The sequence below is a fragment of the Callospermophilus lateralis genome, chromosome 15 (genome assembly GCF_048772815.1).
Source record: "Callospermophilus lateralis isolate mCalLat2 chromosome 15, mCalLat2.hap1, whole genome shotgun sequence".
NCBI lineage: Eukaryota > Metazoa > Chordata > Mammalia > Rodentia > Sciuridae > Callospermophilus > Callospermophilus lateralis.
The window spans coordinates 57,852,080-57,879,184 of NC_135319.1; the positions used below are offsets into that span (position 1 = coordinate 57,852,080).

At 39.1% G+C, this 27,105-nt stretch overlaps 1 protein-coding gene across 2 annotated transcripts in view; it reads right to left on the reverse strand.

The window, feature by feature from the left end:
* Pank1 (pantothenate kinase 1) overlaps nucleotides 1-27,105 on the reverse strand; it is a 64,756-nt gene that overhangs the window by 23,264 nt on the left and 14,387 nt on the right. For both annotated transcript variants that reach the window (XM_076834581.1, XM_076834582.1), the window contains exon 2: nucleotides 6,238-6,590. In XM_076834581.1, the coding sequence (XP_076690696.1) occupies nucleotides 6,238-6,590 (353 nt within the window). The remainder of the gene's footprint in view (nucleotides 1-6,237; nucleotides 6,591-27,105) is intronic.

Below are 27,105 nucleotides of genomic sequence, written 5' to 3' on the forward strand. Positions count from 1 at the left end.
GTATAGATCCCATCTGGAGGACTTTATGAAGGAAGAGACTCTTATTACCTATTATTCAGATAAAATATGTCACTGGGGTCCAGCAGGTTAAGTGACCTACTTAGGACCCCAAAGCTAACAAGAGGAAGAGATAAGGTACAAAACGCCTTCAAACTATGATCAGAAACTAACATTGATCTGCTGGTACCAAAGTCACCCAAGCAAGTATAGTTACAGCAGGCTCTCAAACTTAAGGTGCAACAGAATCACTAGATGGTTTGTTAAAACACAGGTTGCTGGGCCACTCCCCTAGAATTTCTAATTGCATCTCTAGCAACATTCTAGGTGATACTGATGCTATTGGTGTTGGGACCACGATTTGAGAACCAGTGAGATAAGAGGAGGAGTACCATATTTGGCTGAAGAGCTGAGACTGAGTCCTTTACCAACCCAGGTACAGATGTTTAACCAAATTACATACTCTTCCTGATAGCATCTGTCCTAGTTAATGCACAGGACTGTTTTTAAGAATCAAATGAGATGGTTGTGTGAAGCTGCTTTGGAAAATGTAAAATACTACATACATGAATTCTAATTACTATACATATAAGTAAAATAACTCAGGTGTTCTTATCTCAGGTTGAAATGCTTTTGGAAGACTTTTCTGGAGAGAGCATTCAAGGATTTCCTATATGTTAATATTAGAAAAAAAACACTGATGCTAACACAGGCTTGATGAGGATATATTTATAAGAGGAACTACTTAGTGCTTTAACTCCATATTCAAAACTTACTAAATAGTTAAATACACAAATAAATAAATCTGATCAAAAGAGGTTTCATTCTATTCTGCTGCAGAAGGGCAGCAGAATAGAATAGACAATATGACTGATGTATGTACATTCCATGTATGTATTATATGTCAAAATCCATTCTACTGTCATGTATGACTAAAAAATATAAATAAAAATTTTTAAAAAAAGAGGTTTCATAACTACTTTCTGAGAAAAGTTTGGATGTATCCAAATCTGTTTTATCATTCACCTGTAGTACAGAACTGAATGACCAAATTGTGCTTCAGAAATGAGTAAAATACAAAGCTGGATGCTACATTACACTTCCCAAGGTGTTTTGGCTGACATTGGCTCCATAAATCACACTGGAAGTGGCAGAAAAGGTTATCTTACTAAACCAAGAACTATCTGTACATAAAGAAAATAGTTGATTCTGAATTAAAATTATACTTAGGTTTCCTTTTCACCAAGAAGACCCAACAGAGACCTGAGAGATAGAGAGAGAGAGATGAATTTCAAACAGTAAAGGAGAAATATAATAAAACCTCAAGGTGACTTTTCTTCCCAATCTCAAGCATGAAAGGGGCATCTGTGGGTGGTCAAGCCAGGAGGCAATGGTGAACGTCTACCAAACCTTATGGTATAACCTCTTGCAATATCACAAATCAGTCCTGGATTAGTAATGGGAACCAAGTATAAATGTGCTTGAATGGTCTATTTAAGATTTCACATATCCACAATTAGTCTACTTTCTCCTGATGACTTCTGCACCATTACCAACTTTCCCCTCATAGTTTCTGGCATAAGAATGTTTTTAAAATTGAAAAACATGTGCCAGGCATTGTGACACTTGCCTATAATCCCAGTGACTAGGGAAATGGAGGCAGAAGGCAGGAGGTAGGAGACAGGAGGATCACGAGTTCAGGCCAGCCTCAGTAACTCAGTGAGACCCTGTCTCAAAATAAAAGATAAAAAGGGCTGGAGATGTACATGGGTGGCAAAGCGCCCCTGTGTTCGATCCCCAGTCTGCCCCCCAACAAAATTTAATGTTTTAAAAATTGAAAAATGTGAAGAGAGCAATCAGAAAATCCTTTCCTCTATATTAAATTTACATCAACTAAATAAAATTGTTAATCTTATTTATTCAAAGGGAAGATCTTATTTTGCTTAAGTCTTTTCCAACTTCTCATTAATGTTAGCCATGGACTGAATAAAACTCACAATTATCTATTGTAATAAAGAGCTACGTGGGCAGAAGGGATGACTTTTTTCTACAAATACTTTGCTGGGTGTGTGTGTGTGTGTGTGTGTGTGTGTGTGTGTGTTACTGTGGATTGAATCCAGAGCCTCATAAATGCAAGACAATCACTATACCACTGACCTTTTTACTTTGAGACAGGGTCTTGCTAAATTGCTGAAGCTGGCCAGGAACAGAATCCTCCTCCCTGGGCCTCCTGAGTAGCTAGGATTGCAGAGGTGCCCCACTGTATCCCTCACACTTTTTTTTCTTGAGAATAATCTTGTTGAGATTAGGAAATATGATGGTAGATAAAAATGTTAGAATTGGTAAATAAAGTAGTCTTCTAGGTTTTTTTAAAAACAAAACCTATAGAGACAGACAGTGGGAATAAACACAAAATTAACCGAAATATACAATGTTCGGTGCACAACCATGCAGAATTCCCTACCTGGAGGACCGTTTTTTAAAATAGTGGGATTCCCCATTGGATTATCAAATGTTTTAGACCATTTGAAGTTAGATTAAGTTTTTCTATTGTGTTCAATTTTGGTAAATCATTACTTTTGAAAACTAATTTTAGCCAGTTAGAAGTTTGCTTGTGACAGTGATTTTAAAATGTTAAAAAAAGAAAGGAACTCTTTTTAAATGTTAAAAAAAAAAAAAGGAAGGTAATAAAGGAAAGAAAAGGAAGAACCAAAAGCAGCTTTGTCCAGTTTAAAATATCCAACACAGGACTCTTTTTTATACATTTAAATTATATGGAGAATAATTACATTACCTAAGGATTTAAATATACTTACTATCAACAACAAGCATATAGTAATCATACCTGACAATTGCTAAACCATTAGTCTGCTGAACTAGGATACTAGGATTGAACCCAGCCTCTGTGCATTGTAGATAAACATACTACATCCCCAGTCTTGCTAAACATCTTTTATTTAGTTCTAATTTTTTTTTTTTAAAGAGAGAGGGAGGGAGGGAGGGAGGGAGAGAGAGAGGGAGAGAGAGAGAGAGAGAGAGAGAGAGAGAGAGAATTTTAATATTTATTTATTTATTTTTTTAGTTATCGGCGGACACAACATCTTTGTTTTGTATGTGGTGCTGAGGATCGAACCCGGGCCGCACGCATGCCAGGCGAGCGCGCTACCGCTTGAGCCACATCCCCAGCCCCTATTTAGCTCTAATTACTCAGATGAATTTTTAAAATTCCTATCTGCAAAATTTTATTATACACCAAACAATGATTTTGTACAACAGGACTTTACAGGTGTGCGTATGCACTGCCTTATTATTTGTCAAATTGTTTAATATATACAGAAGTATATATTGATCCTGTACAACTTAGCGAGTATGTTTACACTGGGGATGGAGTATGTTTACACTGGGGATGTGGCTCAGTAGTAGAGCACTTGCCTAACATTCAAGAAGGCCTGGCTTCCATTGTTGGCATTGCAAGAAAATAAAAAATTTAAAATTAAGCATCTTCGGTTTTCCATCCTGGAAAGAAGAAGGTGAATATGACAACTAAGTACCTTAGCACTCATTTCTCTATCTGCTCAAAATGCTGTTCCCTAGATATCTGCCTGGCTTGCTCTATTATTTCTTCATATTTCTGTTACGTCTTCACAGGACTGCATATCCTTCTGCCTTATTTCTCCCTTCATAGCACTTATTACCATTTGATATATTCTATATTCGTTTGTTTAATTATTGACTCCTTACTCCACCAGAATATAAGTTTGAGAGGGGCTGGCAGGGGTTTTGTTTTTCTCACAATAGTACTTGGCATGTAGAAGAAGCACGATAAGTTACTTGTTGAATGAGTGAATGCTTAGGAAAGAGGATGGTAAAATCTATTTGTCCTCATAAACTTTGGAAGAATCTGGGCACATCACTTAGTGCATTGTCAAACAGGCTACAGGAAGACATCTCTTTCAATTCTGTCTTTATTTGGCCAGGACTGAGTGTGGAAACAGAAGGCAGCCCATGGAATTTTCTTTTAGGTGTACTCCCAGCCTGGCCATGCTATTTAGCAAATACTCCAGATTTGCTCCCTGCTCCAGACTATTCATTTGGCTCCAAAAGCTTCCCTGAAGGAGGATGTGACCTTTCTCAGCTCAGAACCTTGAGAAACACATCTGTTCACAGCCAATATATATTGAGCAACTTTCTCCCAGGACATACATTACCCTCAAGGAGGGAGGGAGGCATTGATAGAGGTTGCATAAGTCTACCAGGTCACTTTGGTTCACTTGAGACTTTCTTGTGGAGATGGAAGATGGCGTGCCCTTGAGCGACCTAGGAGCTCATAGCACTTCCACCCACTTCTGAATCAGAATGGAGCCAAAGCCCCAGATGTCACCTAGAAGGCACAACTCTACTAGAGCCTCTTAAATGTCCATTAAGCTTTAGTTTCCTCATCCACATAAGTCTCTCTCATCTCCAGGTCACTTAACAAGAATGCTATACTTCCTTCTCTCCAGAGGTCCCTTTTAATTCTGACATTCTAGAAACCCTCCCTCCCCTCTTTACCTTACTGCCTTTTTACAGATGTTGAAACTGAGACCCACAGGTAGGACACATCTCACCCAAGTCACCCAGCTGATTAAATGCAGAAGTAGGACTAGAATTTGGGTTCAATGCTTTTTCCATTATGGACTCAAATTTAGTTCTCATGTCAATGGACCTTAACCTTTTAAGTTTTCAAACTGTTTAGTTGTTAAGGCCCTTTAGAGGGAAAGATTTCATAGGTCATTTAAGTAAGCAGTGGTATTGAACATTACTGCTGAATAAGAAGTAAAAGTATTACTTCTGAAGATATAAATAAAATTTTCATTTTTAGCCTTATTAAATACTATGAATAATGCCTTCAGGATTCACTAATGACAGACTTTACAGCAAGACTAGATTATATTAGTTCCATGACAAAATACTGTGGTTTGCACTACAGGTTTTGAGAAAATGTATTCTACAACTTACCTCACTGATTTTTCAATGTGATAAGATTAACTAAGCCTTTTTTTTTTGTTCAATCCATTTTGTTTATCTAGTTCCCTTTATTTTCCAATATATCTCCACATCTACTATTGAACTTTGTTCTTACTTTACTCAGTGAGATGAGGCTAAACAATACAGCGACTATTGTCTTGATAAGAGGGGGAAATTGGAAATGTGGATGTTAAGGAATTACTAAATAAATAAAAACTCTGGACTCCATGTTTCTTTTCTTTTTTTTTTTTAAATATTTATTTTTTAGTTATCGGCGGACACAACATCTTTGTTTGTATGTGGTGCTGAGGATGGAACCCGGGCTGCACGCATGCCAGGCGAGAGCGCTACCGCTTGAGCCACATCCCCAGCCCATGTTTCTTGTCTATAGCTTATTTTTAGCCACATCTGTCAAATTTAAATGACAGGTGCAGAGGAGGTATGTACTGCCTGTTGGGATACAACAGCATCATTCCTATAGTATTCATTAATGAAGGAATTAACCTATAAACAATATTAATATAGCAACTTTATATATTATATAATGCTTATATAATATAAACAATAATATAATTCTCATAATTATAGAAAAATATAAAGATTTCACTTTTATTTGTGAGCAAAACTTCTGAATAAATTCATATAACAACAACAACAACAACAACAACAAAAAGACACTTATATTCGGCTGGGATTGTAGCTCAGTGGTAGAGTGCTTTCCTAGCACGCATGAGGCCTTGGGTTCGATCCTCAGTACCACATAAAGATAAATAAATAAAATAAAAGTATTGTGTCCATCTACAACTAAAAAAAAAAAAAGACATTTATAAAACAAATAGGTAGAAAAAATAATAATTTTACTAGGACTTATAGAAAGCCTTCCTGTGAGCTTCAGTTAGTTTATACATCTATAACACTGGTATTATGATTATGTAGTAAGAGTCTGGAAAATTCTGACATATGTATTTCAGAAGGGAATTTCTATCACCTTGTCTTTAGCATTCCCATACAACAGTAATTGTAACAGAAGAGATGATGACTAACAATATATTAAGCACGTACTGTCAGGTACATATTATCTCATTTAATCCTTCTTGTAACAACTCTGTGAGGTGAAGGCACAGATTATGAAGTAAATTTGTCCGAGTTCCAAGGTTAACAGTCTAGTTCTCAGGCACAAAATGTCACGACTGGACAAGCTTAGTTATTTTAACAAGGACAAGCACCACCTACCATTCTGAAGTCCTCTTCAAACTTGAAGGCCCCGCCTCCTGTGGCACAGAGGGTGGTGTGGAGGCTGGAGAAGTTCTTCTCGCTGCCCATCTGAATGAACCTGTGCATGGCACAGCTGGGGAAGCGGATGAAGTGCAGGTTCCCTTTGCGCCCACACATGGTCAGGTTTTTCAGTTCCAGGTGGACGTCTCGGATCCCAGTTTTCCCATAAGCAGTATTAGAAGTCAAATACTTCCGGATGCTCTTCAGGTTCTCCACTTCTTCTTGTTCCTCTTCGGCTGTAATATCCTTTGGTTCAAAGTAGACCAACTTAACCAGAGTTCCACCAATATCCATGCCGAACCATGGGAATGCTAGAAGACAAAGAGAAAGAGTCCTGCTGAATCCTATACATGAGAAAATTTTCAGTTTTTGAATATTTAATAAGAGAATGATTTAACATTTGATTTTCTTGAATTTGACTATATGTGCTTAAAAAGGGGCATCAAGAGGAATTCACAATTGCAGAGGTATTCACGACTTCCCATACTCCACTAAGTGAGCAGGCTTTAGAATCAAGTGAGATGAGAAATAGGATTCTGCAGTTCCCTAAGACAGTTTCAGTTGGGCTTCTTGGGGCTTGGGTATCTCGCCAAACTGAATGCTATTTCAATATTTAGTGATTTTTTTTTTTTTTTGCACAGGGCTCTCAAATGTTATTTTATTAGAATTTTAGCCAAAGAAATTGATGTATTCCAATCTCAGAAGAGGAACAGATTTTGCTGGGTGTATCAAGAGAGAGAACACTGGTTTCTAACCCACATGGTGCCTTCATAGAGCACTTGATTCATGTTTTGCATCCTGTAAAGACGTAACTCCACAATATACAAGAAGAAGGGGGAGAGAAAGCACACTATGAGAGATGATGGGCAGAGATCATCTGTAGGGTGACAGAATTCTTTTTTTTTTTTTTTTTTTTAGTTGTAGATGGACACAATACCATTATTTTTATCTGGTGCTGAGGACTGAACCCAATGCCTTCCACATGCAAGGTGAGCACTCTACCACTGAGCTACAAACCTAGCTCCAGTGGACGAATTCTAAGAACAGCTTATGTTACATTTGATTTCTTTCTGCATTAGGCAGGAATGCTTTCTCCATTCCAAATAGTCTGCCCAGAAATTCTTAAGCCAAATGTGTCCGAATCACCTGGGAAAGCTTATAATATTCCATATCTGGTCTCCTCTCCCACAGATGCTAATTTAATTCAGCCGTTGGTCCCAGGCATAAGAATATTTTTAAAATTCCCCAGTCATTCCAGTTGCAGAGTGGGAACTACTAAACTAGAAAAACCTTGGCCACTGACGGCCAGGTTCACATATAACCACATTTCCTGCCCAGATTGAAACAGAAAGGCATGCCTCTAGATGTATGAAAACCTAATCTACTTGAGATGTTTATCTGAGAGTAAATGAATCTCCATCACAATTATGTTTACTTCTGTTAAGAGAAAGGGCTGAGCTGCCTGAATAGGCTGATTTTAATTAGAGACATTCTGGAAAATTAGTGCTATGCTGTCCAATGCTCTGCAGTGAACACAGAGCAAACCCAAATGGGAATCCAAGTGTTGGAGTCTCCCTTTTCATGTCCCTCAACAGAATCCATTAGCTAAACCTGAACTGTGATATTGAACCTGAATTTAAAGACTCAGTGAGTCTCGGGCTTCTTTCAAAATTTCCTTCATTTCAACCTTAGGGAACATCTATCCATATGAGTCCTTGTCAAATTGTGCACATTACAACTGCCAAATTGTGCATAACACATGGTCAGAAATAGGGCCTATACAAGGTCTTTTTTCTAGGCTTCCCTGTTTTCCAGCTCTCTATTCAAGCAGGTTCAGGAAGAGTGTGTAGGGGAAACCATCCCTGCAAATTAAATCTCCCCTGTGCCTCACTGTTGCTATTTTAGTTATGATCCAAGCCAGCTGGACCAACCTTGGTGAGCAGTAACTCTAATATTATGGAGGAACAAAATTCCAAGTCCCTAAAAAATTAGGAGCAACAAATTCCACTGACAGGACCAGATTAACAAATGTCCTAATATCTTTTCAGAAGTTTCTAAAGCAAATCCCACATGGCAAACGGAAGGTCAAGAAACTTGCTTGTCCTAGTAGGAGATAATAGAAAACTGGAAATAGTACATTCCCATTAGTCATTTCAGCTCACAGATGAAATTTATTGCTTCATTCTCTAAAATTCATCATCAACGTGACTCAGAATAGGAGCAGTATCATGTTATAAGTCTTGAAATTCAGAACAACTGCATTTCAGGAGTAACAGCCAGAACCAGCTCACTGGAATGTCTTCCACCTCTTTGGATCTTAATTTCCTTATCTATGAAGGGAATGCATTGCATTAGAATGCCCTCCAGTTTCTTCCCTGCTACAAAATTTCTGTAAATTTTTTTAAGAGATGCAAAAGAAAATCACAAGCACTCCCAATCATAAAGGCTACCCAGAGGCTGGACACAGTGGTGTGTGCCTATAATCCCAGGAGCTTAGGGAGGCCCTATGCAACTTGTTGAGATGCTGCCTCAAAAAAATTTAAAAAGGACTGGGGATATGGTTCAGTGGTTAATGCCCTTGGATTTAATCCCTGGTATTAAAAAGTAATTAATAATCAATTAAAAGTTAACTAGAGTCTTTCTCATTAGGGACAATGGAGACATTTATTGAATATTAACAGGTACCTAGGCTATGCACCCAGCATTGCAGTTGTAATCCATTCTTATTAGAGCAGGAAAGACACTTGCTACTTGGACAGAATGGGAGAAGGGTTTTCTCCAATATTTCTAAGATAACCATTTTGGAAAAATTCTGGCAATATTAATTAAAATTAAAAGTGCACATATTTTGTAATCAAACTAACCCCTTTTCCTAGGCCATATTAAAACAACAACAACAACAACAACAACAAAACATTTCAGGAATTAAATGCAAGGATGTTCAAATATCAAGTATAAGAGCTGTCAAATTACCAAGGACAAAACAAACCCGAAACAAAAGGTATGGTCTTTACCAATAAAATGTATGACTTCTAAACTGTGGGATATTAGGCAACTGTTAGAACAATGAGCAAAATCTGTTCCGCTACTGGAAGAGATTCCCCCAATTTTCCACTAATGAGAAATGCAAGCGATGCCTGGATGAGGTATATGTTTGTATATGTGCGTGTTTTTCATTTGGTTTGACAAAAAAAAAAAAAAAAAAAGGAGGGGGGAGAGAGGAAAGAGGAGGAAAAGGAGGAAAGAAGGACGATTCTTGGATGTTGATTATATGAGTCTCCAGAAAGTCTCTAGAAGGTCCCCAAGTTGGTAATGTGGACAGAGAGTTCAAGTTGTTAATGTGGACAGGGAGTAGCAGGCTGTGAGGGTGGAAGCTAGAGATCCCGGGGAGAGGAGGGGGAAATTCTATACTGTCATACAAGCAGAAATTTAAAAAAGAAAAAGAAAAAACCAGTAATAATGTAAAACAGAAGATATCTCAGCACTGTATAGACAAACCAAGCTATGTAAAACCTATATAAATAATCTAGTTCTACATCAGAAACCCAGTATTCCTCCAAGAGGAAGAGCCCTCACATACTCTTTTATTTGGTTGCCTCTTGCTAAGTACAGCAACTAAAAAGAGGTCTCACTCTTAAAAATACTGCAGTGGAAATCTAAACATTTTAACTTATTTAGAACCTGGTTTCTTCTTCCTGCTTCACCGCCTGATCATTTTTGAGCCATTTCAAAGCATCTACTGGCAACGTAGGGAGGGGTGTGGAATTTTAAAAATTCAATTTAATATACATCAGCAGTCTAAGTTAAGGTAGGAGGGAACAAGGATTGGAATTCGTGTGTTAGTTTAAGTGGCAACAGAAATCACAAATTTTAGGGGATGAGGAATGTAGCTTAGTACTCAGTGATAGAGCACTTGCCTATCATATGTGAGGCCCTAGATTCAATCTCCAGCACTGAAAATGAAGAAAAAAAGAAAGAAAGAAAGAAAGAAAGAAAGAAAGAAAGAAAGAAAGAAAGAAAGAAACTGCTTTTCTTAACTTATGTTCATTCATTCACCCCCAGTACTGGGGATTGAACCTAGAGCCTCCCACATGGCAAGCAAGTGCTCTAACACTTAGCTCCATCTCCAGTCGTTTTTTATTCTTTTTCTTTTGAGCCAGAGTCTTGTTAGGTTACAGAGGATGTCCTTGAACTTGTGACCCTCCTGCCTCAGCCTTCTGAGGGGCTTGCATCATCATGCCTGGTTACCTAAGTTCATTTCTTACTTTCATAAAAAATATAAATGCTCTTCTACTCACATCATAATGTCTTTTCAGGTCACTGTCATATTTACATGATAGTTCTATTCATCTTCCTGATATCATGATCTGCCTAATTAGAAGAAAAAGGGGAGGAAGAACATCTGAGCTCTTCCATCCATGACTCATGCTTGTTACAAACCCCAGGATACCCAGAGGCTTTGATCAATTCAGCTGAGCTACAGATAAGAGGCGCCTGTTCTTTTTGCCAGAAGGGATGCTGTTTCTAGACACAGAATGCTGATAATCACCCCTTACTCTTCCTTCCTAAACCAGATGTCATTTCTTTGCTTAATTTCCTGAATATTCATCAACAATATTCAGCAGGAAACCAGATTGAAACTTCACAAGACTTCCAGAAACAAGAGTTGAACAAAAATTACGGGAGCTCATTGTTTTGTAGTAAGTTCCTGCACTAGGCCTCAAGAGATCAGGTTAAAACAACATGGACGGATCCTGGGCATAAACATGAACGTGTGCCTGAGGAACTTCCGAAAGCTATGGCCTAAACATGGAGGACTGAGGAACTTCCGGATCCTAGAGCCTAAACATGGATGCTTGAGGAACTTCCATATCTAGGGGCCTAAACATGGACGTGCACCTGAGGAACTTCTGGATCCAGGGGCTTAAACATGGACATGCGCCTGAGGAACTTCCGGATGCTACAGCCTAAACATGGAGGACTGAGGAACTTCTGGATTCTAGAGCCTAAATATGTATGCGCACCTGAGGAACTTCTGACCCTGGGGGCCTAAACATGGATGCTTGAGGCATTCCAGATCCTGGGACCTAAACATGGATGCCTGAGGCACTTCTGGATTCTAGAGCCTAAACATGGATGCCTGAGGAACTTCCGGATCCAGGGGCCTAAACATGGATGTGCACCTGACAAACTTCCGGATCCTGGGACTTAAACATGGACGTGTGCCTGAGGAACTTCCGGATACAGGGTCCTAAACATGGATGTGCACCCGAAGAACTTCCGGATCCGGGGGCCTAAACATGGATGCCTGAAGCGCTTCTGGATCCAGGGTATTAAACATGGAAGTGCACCTGAGGAATTTCCATGCTATGGCCTAAACATGGACACCTGAGGCACTTCCGGATCTGAGGGCCCAAAGATGGATGTGTACCTGAGGAACTTCCGGATCCGGGGGCCTAAACATGGATGCCTGAGGAACTTCCGAATCCTAGAGTCTCAACATGGATGTGCACCAAAGGAACTTCCGGGATTCTAGAGCCAAAATATGGACATGCCCCTGAGGAACTTCCAGATCCGGGGGCCTAAACATGGAGGACTGAGGAACTTCCGGATCTGAGAGCCCAAAGATGGACGTGCACCTGAGGAACTTCCGGATCTGGGGGCCTAAACATGGATGCCTGAGGCATTTCTGGATCCCAGAGAGTAAACATGGATGCCTGAGGAACTTCTGGACCCGGGGCTTAAACATGGACGTGCACCCGAGGAACTTCCGGATCCGGGGGCTTAAATAGGGATGTGCACCTGAGGAACCTCCGAATCCGTGGGCCTAAACATGGACACCCAAGGAACTTCTGGATCCTAGAGCCTAAACATGGACGTGCACCTGAGGCACTTCTGGATGCTAAGGCCTAAACATGGACATGCACCCGAGGAACTTCCAGATGCTACAGCCTAAACATGGATGTGTGCCCAAGGAACTTCCGGATCTGGGGGCCTAAATATGGATATGTACCCATCGAACTTCCGGATCCTGGGGCTTGAACATGGACGTGTGCCTGTTGAACTTCCAGATCCGTGGTCCTAAACATGGACACCCGAGGAACTTCCGGATCCTAGAGCCTAAACATGGACATGCACCTGAGGCACTTCTGTATGCTAAGGCCTAAACATGGATGTGCGCCCAAGGAACTTCCAGATGCTATGGCCTAAACATGGATGTGCACCCATCGAACTTACGGATCCTGGGGCTTAAACATGGACGTGTGCCTGAGGAACTTCCAGATCCGGAAGCCTAAACATGGATGCCTGAGGAACTTCCAGATCAGAGGGCCTAAACATGGACTTATCCCTGGAACTTCTGGGTCCTTGTGCCTATAAAGGGCAGGGCCTGACTCTCAGAAGGGATGTGGCCGATGAAGGGGAGACGAGTATGGGGCCTGAGTATGGGATACGAGTACAGCTTAAGTCAGGCAGCAAGGAGTGAGGGGGGAGATTTTGGAGACTGCCATAGCATTTGGTAAAACAATTGTCTAACTTAGGTGGCAGGTAGTGTACCTAAAGAATTAGCATATTCAATGAAAGAATTTGAAAGTCAAATATTAGTGGCTATTATTGGCCACTATTGGCTGCATTTCAAAAGTTGAGAGAGAATTAGCTCAGAAATAACTGACTGGTTTACAAACAAAGAGCAAAAGGCCTAATATCCATCAAGTCAGACTTGCAGGGTGGGAAAAAGTGCTACTTGTCTTTCCCAACAGATAAAACAACAACAACAACAACAACAACAACAACAACAAAAATGGAGAAAGCCTTTGAGTGAAAGTCAATTAGCATTTAACACAGCTTTTACACTTTCATTCTAAAGGGCCAGAATCGGCTCTCAAACCCACTGTAAACCCTCTGAAAGGATTAAGGTGTCTCTAAGTAAAAAGGCAGTTAAGGTTGTGGCTTCTCAGTTCAGGCTGAGAAACTAAAGGTGTAGCTCACCCCACAAAGCCAGACTGGTTCAAAGTATCATCCATTAAGTCAACAAGGAAAGGCACGGAAGCAAAAACACAAAGGCATACAGCAAATACCAGGCGAATACCTAGAAAAGAATCCATTGCTTCGCTATAGGAATGTGGAAGTAACGGGGAACCAAATAGACAAGATACCTACTTCCTTTGGAAAAGTTTGCCCTGCCAAGGAAACCTTGAGCCAGAGTCTAAAATGCAGGGAGAACTGTTCAAGACCCAAAAGAACTCTGGAGCCCCGATACTCTAAATTAGGAAGCAGGTGAGAAAGCTGCTTAGCCTCTAAGAAGAGCATACCTTTGGGGTTCACTTGCCATCTATCTAAAGACAAAATTATAACCATTTGGTTTTATTTTCTATCTCTCCACCCCTTGGGAATCAAACCCAAGGGCCTTAGACATACTAAGCACACATTCTATCCCCAGCCTGATTTTATTTTCTATTCTAGAATTGAACAACACTGTTCACAAAATAGAATAAGTGTTCCTGCTGGGTGCAGTAGCCCATGCCTATAATCCCAGAGACTCAAGAGGCTAAGGCAGGAGGATCACAAGTTTAAGGCCAGCCTCAGCAACTTAAGGAGACCCTGTCTCAAAAATAAATAAATAAATAAATAAATACAACACAGAAAGTGGTGGGGATGCAGCTTGGTGGTAAAGTGCCCCTGAGTTCAATCCCTAATACCAAAACAAAATAATAAGTGTTTAAGTGGTCTAAGCAAATGAATTTGGATTTATAGACAGAGAAGCCAAAAAAAGCAAGAACAAAAAGTTGATTGTGCACTTCAGAGTTACTTTCCTTTTGCAAGGCAGGGACAGGGAGATAGAACAATAGAAAAATAACAGTTTAACATCAGGTTACTTCTGGTTATTTCTTTTGTGTAAGGACTAAGGCAGAGGAACTTCACTATCGTGCCTATTAAAATTGGCCTATTTGAGAAATTGGACTGTTTGTTATCTCTCTAATCTTGATATCTTACAAAGTAATTGCTTAGTTTCAGCTTGGTGATATCAAAGTGTTGTGTAATTCCATTTTGATTGTTAGCTGGGTCTGTTAGGGCTCAGTGCTGAGTCCAAAACAATGGCCTTCCCTAATTTTTATTGAACAGATTCGATCAAGTAGGCTATTGGGAAAGGACAGACCTCCCAGAGTGGAGTTAAAGGCTGAAGAAAGAATGGACTGGGAGGCCCTCCCAGGGAGACTTGGGGTCCCAAAGCAACATTCTTTACCTACAAAAGAAAAAAAGGAACACAGAGGGATTCCAGAACTGCTTTCGTATTTTAGAATGAGGACCGGTGACTGCTTGGTATCTCCCATTCACCACTTTCTGAATGGCAGTATATTATGGTTTGGATCTGGAATGTCCCTCAAAGACTCATATGTTGAAGGATTTGTCTTCAATGCAGTAATGCTCAGAGATAGGGCTTTGGGGAGATGATCAGATCATAAGGGTTCTGATTTCAACAATAATCCATCGATGCATTCATAATTAAACGGATTACTGAGAGGTGGTAGAAACTGTAAGATGTGGGGCCTACTTAGAGTAAGTAGGTCACTGGGGGCATGTCCTAGAAGGGAATATCTTGTCCTAGACACCTAAGAGAGTCCTGGATTCTCCCTCTCCTTTGCTTTCTGGCCACCAGGAGGTGAGTAGCTCTGCTAGACCACACCCTCTCCACCAAGGTGTTCTGCCTTACCACACAGGCCAATAGCAATGAAGCTAGCCGACCATGGACTAAAACCTTTGAAACTTTGAGCCCAAATAAATCTTTTTTACTTTTATGTTGCTTTTCTCAGGTAGTTTGTCACAATGACAAAAGCTGACTAATATACCTTGTATATCAAATTTTCGAATCTTTGTTTTGCTGTATTAGTATACAGCCTGCATTGGGGGTGAGGGATAAAAAGCAGATAACTCTTCTTTTTTGTTCTGTAGTCTCTAGATAAAGAGGAACCATATCCAGAGTTGACATAGAAATGACTTTGTATTATCCCTTAATTTAAAGCCTAAATTTGGCATCATCCAGAATCTGTGACCAGGGGTAGTCTCCTTTGGAGAATGCATCTCACCTACAAGAGAAGAATGTGCCAAATATTTGGTCATCAGAAGCGAAAATTGTGTTAATCACTAGTGCTGCTGGCCAATATTTCCGGTCTCTTCCTTCCAGGCCCATGGGGTCAGGCTGCAACTCCTGGATATTTAATAACTGAGCTGGGCATTGTTCCTAATCTGGCTAGTGATATATGAATGGAAAGAATGTGTGTCATTTGTAGGCAAGAGCACTTCCAGCTGGATTCAGACCCCTTAAGACTCTGTCTTTGTTACCATAACCAACAAAATTTAAGCTAATGATGGCTCCATTATCTGGGTCTCAGAGTAAAGAGGATAAGCCATAGTGAACCTCCCGGTTGCACCTCAATGGATTTGTGTTGATATAAACCTTTGCTGTTTTAAGACACTGAGATTTCAAGGTTATTTGTTACTGTCAGATAAATTTGTTATTCTATTGTTCTAATAAAATACCTGAAATAATTAACTTATATAAAGAAAAGGTTTGTTTTGGCTCATGATTCCAGAGATTCTAATCTAAGATCAGGTGGCCTCATTGCTTTGAATCTGTGGCAAAGCAGCATATCATGGTAGGAGTATGAGGTGGAACAAATCCGCTCACCTCATCAGCCAGGAAACAAACAGGAGAGATGGGGAAGATACTAGGGTCTTATATTCTCCTTTAAGGGTGTACCCCAAATGATTTAAGGATCACCCACCCCAGGCTCCACTTTTTAACGGTTCTTACCTATTGGGCCACCCTCGGGATGAAAACTTTAACATGTGGACATATTAAAAACTCTTATCCAAGTCACAGCACTTGGCTATCCTGAGTAATATATCCTGCATCAAAGTCTTTAGCTGTTTATTTCTCCAGAATCCTCTCTCCAACAGGAACAGATACAGGAGTTGTTATTACTACTGATAACACATGTGGTAGCTCATTGTTAATAAAAAGGTATATAGGTCCTGTTATATTTATTTTTCTCTGAAACTTCCTCCAAGAGAAAACTGTCAATCTGGTAGTAGTTAAAACTGTAAAATTGAATCTGCATTTCAAAAATTGTGGCATCAATATTTGAATACTCTTTTGATTACATTGCTTTAAAACAAAGCCTGTTTCTTCAAGACTTTTTAGAATACTAGAATAGTTTCTGAGATACATTTATGCTTCCTGCAGTAAATCTCAATAAAGAAATGAGCAAAGAAACAGGGGTGGGGAGTGAGGGGAGAAACAGAAAACTTTTCCTCCGGTTACAGAAAAAAATTTGTGTGTGTGTGTGTTTGTGTGTATGTGTGTGTGTGTGGTGGTGGTGGTGGTGATTGAACTCAGGTTCTTGTGCATGCGAGGCAAGCACTCTACCAACTGAGTTATATCCCCAGCCCCAGAAACAATTTTTTTTTAATATCTCCCCTACTCCCAGGTTCTAGGGATTGAACCCAGGAGTGCTCGACCTCTGAGCTACATTTCCAGATCTTTTTATTTCTATTTTGAGACAGGGTCTTGCTAAATTGCTAAGCCTGGCTTTGAATTTGTGATCCTCCTGCCTCAGCCTCCCAAGTAGCTGGGATTACATATAGGTAGATGCCCCTGTACCTGGCATCACAGAAACAATTGTAAAGAACTAAGAGAGTCTGCCATGAGAAAAACTGTTGTCCTCTTGATTTCACAGTGTAGAGGACTAAGTGTAAAATCTGAATTTCCCTATACCAGCCACAGCATTAAGAAGTGTTCCTGGTGAGGAAAGATTTCCTAATGCCCACAGTGATGTGCAGCACAAGCACATTTCAGTCATCGAAGGACCACATGTATGACAGTGGTCCCATAAAATTACATGGCCATCTTAGTTTGTGAGTGTTTTCTATGAGGTGCCCACAAGAACAAAATGCTCAACACAGGCACAGAATGTATCCCGTCGTTAACCAAAGGGTGACTACTTTTCTTTGTGAGTATAAATTAGGAACTTGAGTGTTCAATTACTCCTTTGGGCACAGGTTTGACTCAACAACCTATTACTGCCATGGAGAGTAACAATTCTCTCAAGAATTAGCTAAGTTAGAATTAGCTATAATAATCGTGAATAAGGAGCAACAGAATTGAAATTTCTTCCTCTGCTGTTTGTGAAGATTTGTTAAGCAGATTAGTATGAGGAAAATATATCTGAGTATTGTATAATCAACAGAAAAAATATTTTAAAGTACTTTTGAAGATGTTCTTACACTGTTAATAGTAATTATGTTCAAATTGCCTAAGGACTTCTACAGGTTAGAAAGACCTTGTTTACTTACATCCAAGTGTGTCATAAAATTATATTTCTTCTAAAATTTCTTATCTTGGGCTGGGGATGTGGCTCAAGCGGTAGCGCGCTCGCCTGGCATGCGTGCGGCCCGGGTTCGATCCTCAGCACCACAAACAAAGATGTTGTGTCCGCCAAATACTAAAAAATAAATATTAAAATTCTCTCTCTCTAGAGGATAGGAAAGGCAGCAGAATACAACAGACACCAGAATGGCAATATGTAAATCAATGGTTGTGCAACTGATGTGATTCTGCAATCTGTATATGGGGTAAAAATGGGAGTTCATATCCCACTTGAATCAAAGTGTGAAATATAATATATCAAGAACTATGTAATGTTTTGAACAACCTACAATAAAAATTAATTAAAAAAAATTCTCTCTCTCTCTCTCTCTTCCCCTCTCTCTTTAAAATAAATAAATAAATAAATAAATAAATAAATAAATAAAATAAAATTTCTTATCTTGAGCTGAGGATATAGGTCAATATTACAGTGGTTGCTAGCATGTGCGAGGCCCTGGGTTTGATTTCCAAACAGTAAAAAAGAATTTTTTCTTCTTCTTATCTTGGAAGGACAGTCTTCCTCACCATGTGTAAGTTTGGTTAACAGTATGTTATAATTATTTGTAGTATATACACAGAAATATTTAACTTTAGTAGGTAAAAGGAACCTTAGGTCAAGTTCAAACTCCTGTCTACAACTAAGAAAACTGAGACTTAGAAAGATCAAGGAATTGTCCAAGGTCAGTGACAGCACATATCAGAATCAATTTACAGTTTCATGAACCAATGAGTTTCCCACTTTGCTCAGCCAATCTGAGCCGAATTATCTGTCACTTGCAACTGAGAGTATCCAACAGACAGAATCTGTGGGAACTTTTCTTATTTATTTACCAATCTATAAATGGAGTTACAGTAACCTGTTATAAAGTTCTGTCCCAAATACACACAAGCTCTCAAAAAAACACACTTTTCACAGCAGAAAATGTAAGAGTTGAAAACCTGGGAACTATTTAAGGACTTTAAAGTGGTGAATGAAAATTTTAATGAAAGGGTTTCTGTTGCACTGTAAAGAAACCAGTAATTATTGCACATGGCGCAATCTGTTAAACATTAAATACTCCATGCAAAGAAATCAGCCATGGTTTCTTTCAAATTAATGCATACCAGATTTCCTTAGTTTGAATTTTAGTCATGTGGTAAAACCTAGAGCTGGCAGGAGTCCAAGCACTCACACACCTACCACTGTGAGTGGAACCTGGTGCTACCTTCCCCTGGGCTCTGTGAAAATACACACGAAACAGCTCCAGATTCAGAGCCCCCTGGATATCTTGGTCCTTCTTTACCCTAAAGAAATAATTATGTATGTATCCACATAATTTAGCTTAAAAATTGAAGTTTTACTTGTAATAATTATAAAACTAATATACAGTCCAACAATAAAAGGCTGAATAAACAAATGATTATTCACTAACATGAGACAACACATCACTATGAACATCTTTTTGTTGGACAGCTTTTCACAACATGAGAATGAATGTTCATGTGAAAAAGAACAGAGATTAAATGGTACATTTCACATGGAGACAGTTTTGTCTAAAAACCAAATTGCTATTTGGACAGAAAATATGACTGGAAACTTAGGGTCCAAATGTTTACAACTATTATCTCTGGATCATGGATTGGGAGTGGTTATTTTCTTCTTCTGGCTTTTTCTGATATTTTCATACAAGTTTTTACAATCAACACATTGAAGCTTTATAATTTTAAATGAGATTAAACTCTCATTTAAAAGTTTCTCTGTAATGATGCAAAGGAAAAAGAAACTGTTTTAACTTTGCTTCAATGAGCAGATAGCAGATCTGTGGTTTGCCCAGGAAAAACAACCCACCTCCCTCACCAGTTTCTTCTATTGCAACATCCTACCATATCTAACATTGCCCATAATCTTAGAGACTCATGAGACTGAGGCAGGAGGATCGCAAGTTCAAGTCTAGCCTGAGCAACAAAGTAAGATCCTATCTCAAAATAAAAACTGGGTCTATAGTAGTAGAATGTTTGCCTAGCATGTGTGAAGACCTGGATTTGATCCTCAGTGCTGCAAAAAAAGTTAAAAATAAAAATTAATGAATAATATAAAGGGCTGACAAATGCAGCTTAGTGGTACAGCATCCCTGGGTTTATTCCCCAGTACCACCAAAAATTACATAATTAACTAATTAATTAATTGTAGGGAGTGGGGCCAGGGATAGAGCTCAGTGGTTCAATACCTAGTAACCTCCCCAAAAAGAGGAAGAGTAGGGAAGCCTGCCCGTCAAAAGCAAGTTGTTCAACAAGTTAGGCACTTGACAAAACAAAGATTCCTTCAGGTAGAAAAGGAATTCCTTCAGGTGGAGAAGGCTTGATTTGCCTTTGTTTTAGTCCTTTTTCAGTTGCTGTAACAAAATACCAGAGGTTGGGTAATTTATAAAATAAAAAGGTTTATTTTAGCTCATGGTTCTAGAAGCAAGGAAGTCCAAGAGGAGGGTACCAGCATCTTCTCAATGTCTAGTGAAGACCTCATGCTGTATCACATCATGGCTGAGTGTGCAAGGTGCCAAGTTAGCTCTGTAGTAACTGGTTCTCATAACAACCAATCCACTTTTAGAGAACTAACCCAGTCTCCGGAAAAAGACAATAATCTGTTCATGAGGACAATGCTCCCATGGGAGCATGACCTAATCATCTCCTATGGCCCCACTTTCCAGCACCATCACACTGACAATCAACTTCCAACACTGGTTTTAATAGGCATGAACCATATGCAAACCATGGCACTTACCCACATTACTGTGGGGGGAAAAAAGCATATGTTAAACTTGGCAATTCAAACCACACTTAAAGGGGCACAGGCAAGTGTGTGGGAAAGGCTACACATCCTTGTATGATAATAACCCTTCTTTCGCTGTCACAGTCCCAGATCCCAGCTTCTTCCCTCTTGCCCAGAGATAAGAACACAAGAGCTGATCATCTTTTCATACGCTAGAGGGAAAAAAAGGATAGGAAGGACTTTTGTTTTAGAGCTTCTGATGCAAGTAGAAATATCATGTCAGCGAAGGGGAAAAAAAAAAAAAAAAAAAACAGTAGAGTCTGGGTTTCACCTCTGCCACTCAAGGCCAATTTATCTATCAGCCACCATAGGCACAGTGCATGAAAATATTTCTTTGAAAATCAGAAGAAAAAATATAAATTTTTAAGTTGAAGAAAATGTAGCAATATGGCCCAGGTGCAGGGTTGCATATCTTTAATTCTAGTTACTGGGGAGGCTAAGGCAGGAAAATGGTAGGTTCAAGGCCAGCCTCAGCAAGGCACTAAGCAACTTAGTGAGACTCTGTCTCAAAATAAAAAAATAGAAAGGGCTGGAGATGTGGCTCAATGATAAAGCACACCTGGTTTAATCCCCAACACCAATTAGAATTTTAGGGGGAGGAGGAGTATAATCAGTGGTAGAGCATTTGCCTAGCATGTTCAAGTCCCAGGGTTCAAGCTCCAGCACTAGGGAAAACAAAAAATACAGATCACTAGTCTCCTAGAGATTCTGACTCCATGGGACTGGAATGGTGCCCAGAAAAAAAACTGAGCAGGAGCCTAGGGGAGGGGGGTGGGGAGACACACTATAATTCTCACTGATTGAATTCAGAACTACTATTATAGTTGAATCCAAATGAATGCTATAAATAGTTGGACCATGTCTTAAAATCTAGAAAGGGAAGTTTGAGCTATCCTTGCTTGCAAATGGGAGGGCAGAACTCGGGCTGACAGCTGAGGGCAATGCACGGTAATGACCCAGCAGATACTCCTGTTCCCAGAATATACCTAACTGCTTATTAATGAAATTATTTATGGATAAGTTACACCATAAGTGCCACAGGTGATTTTCAAATTTTAAATACAGCATTTGCAGTTCTAAGTATCATTCCATGCATGATTAAACCCCATCACTATGATTTAGAAGGTCCACTTATAATTAAATTCCATCAATAAGCTCTTCTCTCCCAGTGACTATCATTTTAAAGGTAGCATGCATTCCATTTTAACTCTGGCAACAGTGTTCATGTATTTAGGTCATGCACTCAGACATTCTTTGCTTTGCAACCCATATGGCTGACCTTGACACAGATAACCACATAAATCAAAACAAGAAACAGAAATACCATTATAAAAGCTATGTTTTAAAGTTATGATTGGAGGAAGAAAAAAAAAGGAAGCAAAGGAAGCCATGTACTAAGAAGCAAAGGAAGCCATGTACTAAGGCGCCATCCATTCTTAGCATGGATCTGGGCCAGGAAGAAGCAGGGAAAAGATGGAGTCAGAGATGAAGGGGCCCCAAAATGTCAAACCCTAAAGGTACCAAAAACATACAATGGAGAAAAGACAGCCTTTTAACAAATAAAGCTGGGAAAACTGGTTATCCATAGTAGAAGAATAAGGTTAGATCCCCATCTCTCACCCTGCAGAGAAGTAAACTCAGAAAGGATCAAAAGACCTAGGAATTAGGCCAGAAACTTATCAGCTCCTAGAACAAAATGTAGGGTTGACACTCCATACAAGCATAGGCAGTGTCTTTCTCAAAAGGATTCCTAAAGCTCAGGAAATAATACCAAGGATCAAGAATAGATGACATCAAACTAAAAAGCTTCTATCCAGCAAAGGAAACAAGTATGAATGTGAAGAGATAATCTTTAGAATGGGAGAATCTTTGCTAGCTATTCTTCATTCAGAAGATTACTATCTGGAATATATTAAAAACTCAGAAACTTTTAACACTGGAAAAAAAAAAAAACCACGATCAATAAATGGGCAAATGAACAAAACAGACAATTCTCAAATTAAGAAATACAAATGGCCAACAAATATATGAAAAAATGTTCAACGTAATTAAGCAATTAGGGAAATGCAAATTAAAAATACACTGAGATTTCATCTCACTACAGTCAGAATGGCAGTCTGCAAGAATACAAACAATAATGAGAAGGGGGAGGAAATATGGAATAATTTTTTTTTTAATCATGCTATATGCATATATAAGTATACCACAGGAAATTTCACCTTTATGTGTAAGTAGAAAGAACTAATAAAAATAAATAAAGAGGGCTGGTGTTGTAACTCAGTGGCAGAGCACTTGCCTAGCACATGTGAAACACTGAGTTTGATCCTTAGCACCACATAAAAATGGACAAATAAAATAAAGGCATGCTGTCCATCTATAGCTACAAAAAAATTAAAAATAAATAAATAGATGAGTGAAAGATCAGAGAGTAGAAGAAGGAGAATGGTTGGGGAAGGAGGAGAGAAAGGAAAAGTAGGGGAAAGTGACTGAAATCAAATTCCAAATTCCACGTGTGTATGAATGTGTCAAGATGAACCCAACTAGTATGAATAGCTGTAATGTTCCAATTTAAAAGAAAAAAGTCTTAAGTAATATTTAAAAAAAAAAGAATACAAACAATAATAAATGCTGGAGAGGATATGGAGAAAAAGAAACATTTTATATTACTGATGGGATTATAAATTTGTACAACCACTGTGGATATCAGTATGGAGGTTCCTCAAATCTAGAAATAGAAATACCACATAATCTAGATATACCACTTCTCCTAAAGAATTAAAATCAGCATATTATATAATACATTCACACCTGTGTTTATAGTAGCACAATTCATAATAGCCAAATTATAGAACTAGACTAGGAAATGTCAATGTATGAACAGATAAAGAGAATGTTGTGTATAGGCCAGCATGGTGATGCATGCCTGTAATCCCAAAGACTTGGGAGGATGAGGCAAGAGGACTGAAAATTCAAGACTAACTTCAGTAACTTCAAGAGACCCTGTCTCAAAATAAAAAAACAAAAAGGGCTGGGATTGTAGTTCAATGGTAGAGTACCCCTGGGTTCAACCTTCAGTGTGGTGAAAAAATATATATGTATGGTATATATGTTCAACGGAATTTTATTAAGCCATTAAAAAGAATCAAATTATGTTAATTGCAGGAAAATGGATGAAACTAGAGACCATTATGTTAAGCACAATAAGCCAAACCCAGGAAGTCAAGGGTCCTATGTTTTCTCTCATATGTGGAAGTTAGAGAGGAAAAAAGGGAAAAAAAAGGAAAGTTAGGTCTCATGAAAATAAAAGGGAGATCAGTGGGCTAGAGGACAGGGACCAGGAGCAGGAAAGAGAGGTGGGAAAGGGTAAATTCTGGGGAATTATACTGACCAAATTACATTATTATAATGTGTGCATGTACGAATATATAACAAAAAATCCTACTATGATTTATAATCATAATGTATTGTTTTAGTCACCTTTTTTTTTGCTGCTGTGACTAAAAGGACCCACCCAGAACAATTATAGAGGAGGAACAATTTGAGAGCTCATGGTTTCAGAGGACTTTGTCCCTAGAAGGCCAGCTCCATTCTTAGGAGCTTGAGGTGAGGCAGAACACCATGGTAGAAGAGTGTGGCAGAGGGAAGCAGTTTAGCTTACATGGTGATCAGGATACAGACACAGAGATTCTACTGCCAGATACAAAATATACCCCAAAGCTACGCCCCTAATTCCTACCTCCCCCAGGCACACTCTACCGCCTCAGTTACCATTCAGTTAATCCTTATGGGGGCAGGAGGAGGTTAACTCACTGATTGGGTTAAGATTCTCACAACCCAATCATTTCTCCTTTGTGCATTGTCTCATGTGAGGTTTTGGAAGACACTTCACATCCAAACCATAATAAGCATCAATAAAAAATAGGGGGCGGAAAAAAATGAAGAAATGTCAAACTCATGAGATTATAAGAGCTTTTTCTCTACAGTGTCTTCCTCGTGTCCCTGAGCAGCTCAGAGAGTGCGCTTCTTTCCCAAGGTCCTGAAGCCTTTCCATGTCACCTTACAAGATAAACTGGAACAGAAAGGGGAGTGTCACTCCAGTGATACTTCTCCCCAGCACCCCTGCAGTCAAGCCCTCTGTGTCTTCTGCTCCAGGTCTTTAGGAGGGGAAATGTCAGGCAGATGAAATTTGACTCCCATCCCACAGTAATTTCTCAGGCTGTCCAGAAGAGGCATAAGGAAAACACAATTACAAACAACCATAATCATCACCCCTATTTCTCACCAGGAAGCTAGGGGTTCTGCCCAATCTAGAGATAATAGAAGATGAACATCTACCTTCTACATGGTCGTCAGCTTATCACACCATCTTGTTTATCAGAAATACAGTCCCTGGATGAAAAAAGAAGATTCCACAATTCTTGACCAGGTATACTAAGGGACCCAACAACTATGCACCTTTGTGATTATCTCCAATGTTACCATTTCTGCAGCCAAAGCTGATCACAGTGTCCACCCAGGTACAGCTCCTCCAGCCTCCTAATACCCTGCACTGGGGCTCAAGATGGTAATCTCATTACCTGCTTAAGCAAATCTCAGTTTAAACCACCAAGAGGTTTAGTTTTCTGTCTCGACAAGCCACCAGAGCATGCTTGCCTTCTCTAGGGATGCTATTGGCAATTTAATGCCGGGGAATACTTAATTAAAGAGACTTTGGAGAGAATAGCATTGCTAGGTGGCACTACTAGACAAAACAGCAGATCTACTAGAAATGGCTTTGTTCATTTATTTCAGCCTGGACTATGCAAGACTGGTAAATCTTTGAAGTAGAGCTGCGATGGTGGAGGAACTAAAGAAAGATGTGCCAAACCGCTTTCTCTTGATCTCTTTCTACTCCACTGATCTTCTTTATGTCTAAAATCAGAATAGTATAGGAATGTAACCACATCAATGTTTACAGCAGCACAATTCACAATAGTCAGATTATGGAACCAGTTCAGATGCCTATCAATAGATGAGTGGATTAAAAAATGTGGTATACATACACAGCAGAGTTTTACTTAGCCATAAAGAAGAATGAAATTATGGAGTTTACCAGCAAATGGATAGAAATGGAAAATATCACACTAAGTGAAATAAGCCAGACTCAGAAAAATCAAGAGTTGAATGTTTTCCCTCATATGCAGAAGCTAGAGCAAAAATAATGCGGGGGGGGGGGATCATATTTAAAGATATAAAGGAATGCATAAAGACATAAGGAAGATCAGTAGAGTAGAAGGAGATCAAGAGAGAGGGAGGAGGGCTGGGGATGTGGCTTAAGCAGTAGCGCGCTCGCCTGGCATGAGTGCGGCCTGGGTTCGATCCTCAGCACCACATACAAACAAAGATGTTGTGTCCGCTGAAAACTAAAAAATAAATATTAAAAAAAAAAAGAGAGAAATAATTGTAAAAAAAAAAAAAAGAGAGAGGAAGGAAGGAAAGGAAAGGGGAGATTATGCAGAATCTATATAACAAAATCATCCTATGTCATATATAAATATAGGGAAATCTACCTTTCTGTATATGTAGAAAGCATCAATAAAAAACAAACAAATGGGCCTGAGGTTGTGGCTCAGTGGTAGAGCGCTCGCCTAGCATGTGTGAGGCACTGGGTTTGATCCTCAGCCCCACATAAAAATAAAAACAAATAAAAATGAAAGGTATTGTGTCCAACTACAACTAAAAAAAAATTAAAAAAACAAATAAATAAATAAATGAATGAGAGAAAGGAAGATCAGTAAAGTAGAGGAAGGAGAATTGTGGAGGAAGGAGAAGAGGGAACGTGAAGGATAGGGTAATGGGACTGAAATGGAGGAAATCAAGTCAAATTGCATGTATGAGTTTGTCAAAATGAATCCAACTATTATGTTTAACTATAATACTTAAAAAAAAGAATAGTTAAGAAAGAGTGAAGTTCATATTGCCCCAGAACAAAACACTACTTTATTAAAACAACCCTTTGATATTTGCTAATGGCAGCTCTGTTTAGAATACCCTCTTAAGAACAGTAACCAACACAAAATCTGACACTTTTTAGGCATTCAAGAAATTTAAAAGGTAGCTGCACATAAGAATCAAACTCACAAAAAGTTGAAAATTATAGGATGTTAGTGTTGGAGGGACACGGCCTACAATAAGCACCTAAGATGCTTAGTATCACTAGTCATTAAGGAAAAGTCAATAAAATCCCAATAAGATATCATTTCAAAATAATAGGATGGCTTTAATAAAAAGAAAAAGAAAACAACAACTTTTGTGAGGATGTAGAGAAACAGGAATCCTATACACCACTGGTGGGCATGCTCAAGAGTGTAATCACTTTGGAAAACAGTTTGGCAGGTCTGCCAGAGAAACACAGAACTATGTGACCCAGCAATTCCTCTACCAGGCATATGAAAATATACATCTACATAAACACATGTACCTGAATGTTCACAGCAACATTAGTCATAATAGCCGAAGGAGAAACAACCCAAATTCCCATCAACTGATGAACATGGATAAATAACATGTGATATGTCCATATAATGAAATATTATTTGGCAACAAAAAGAAACAA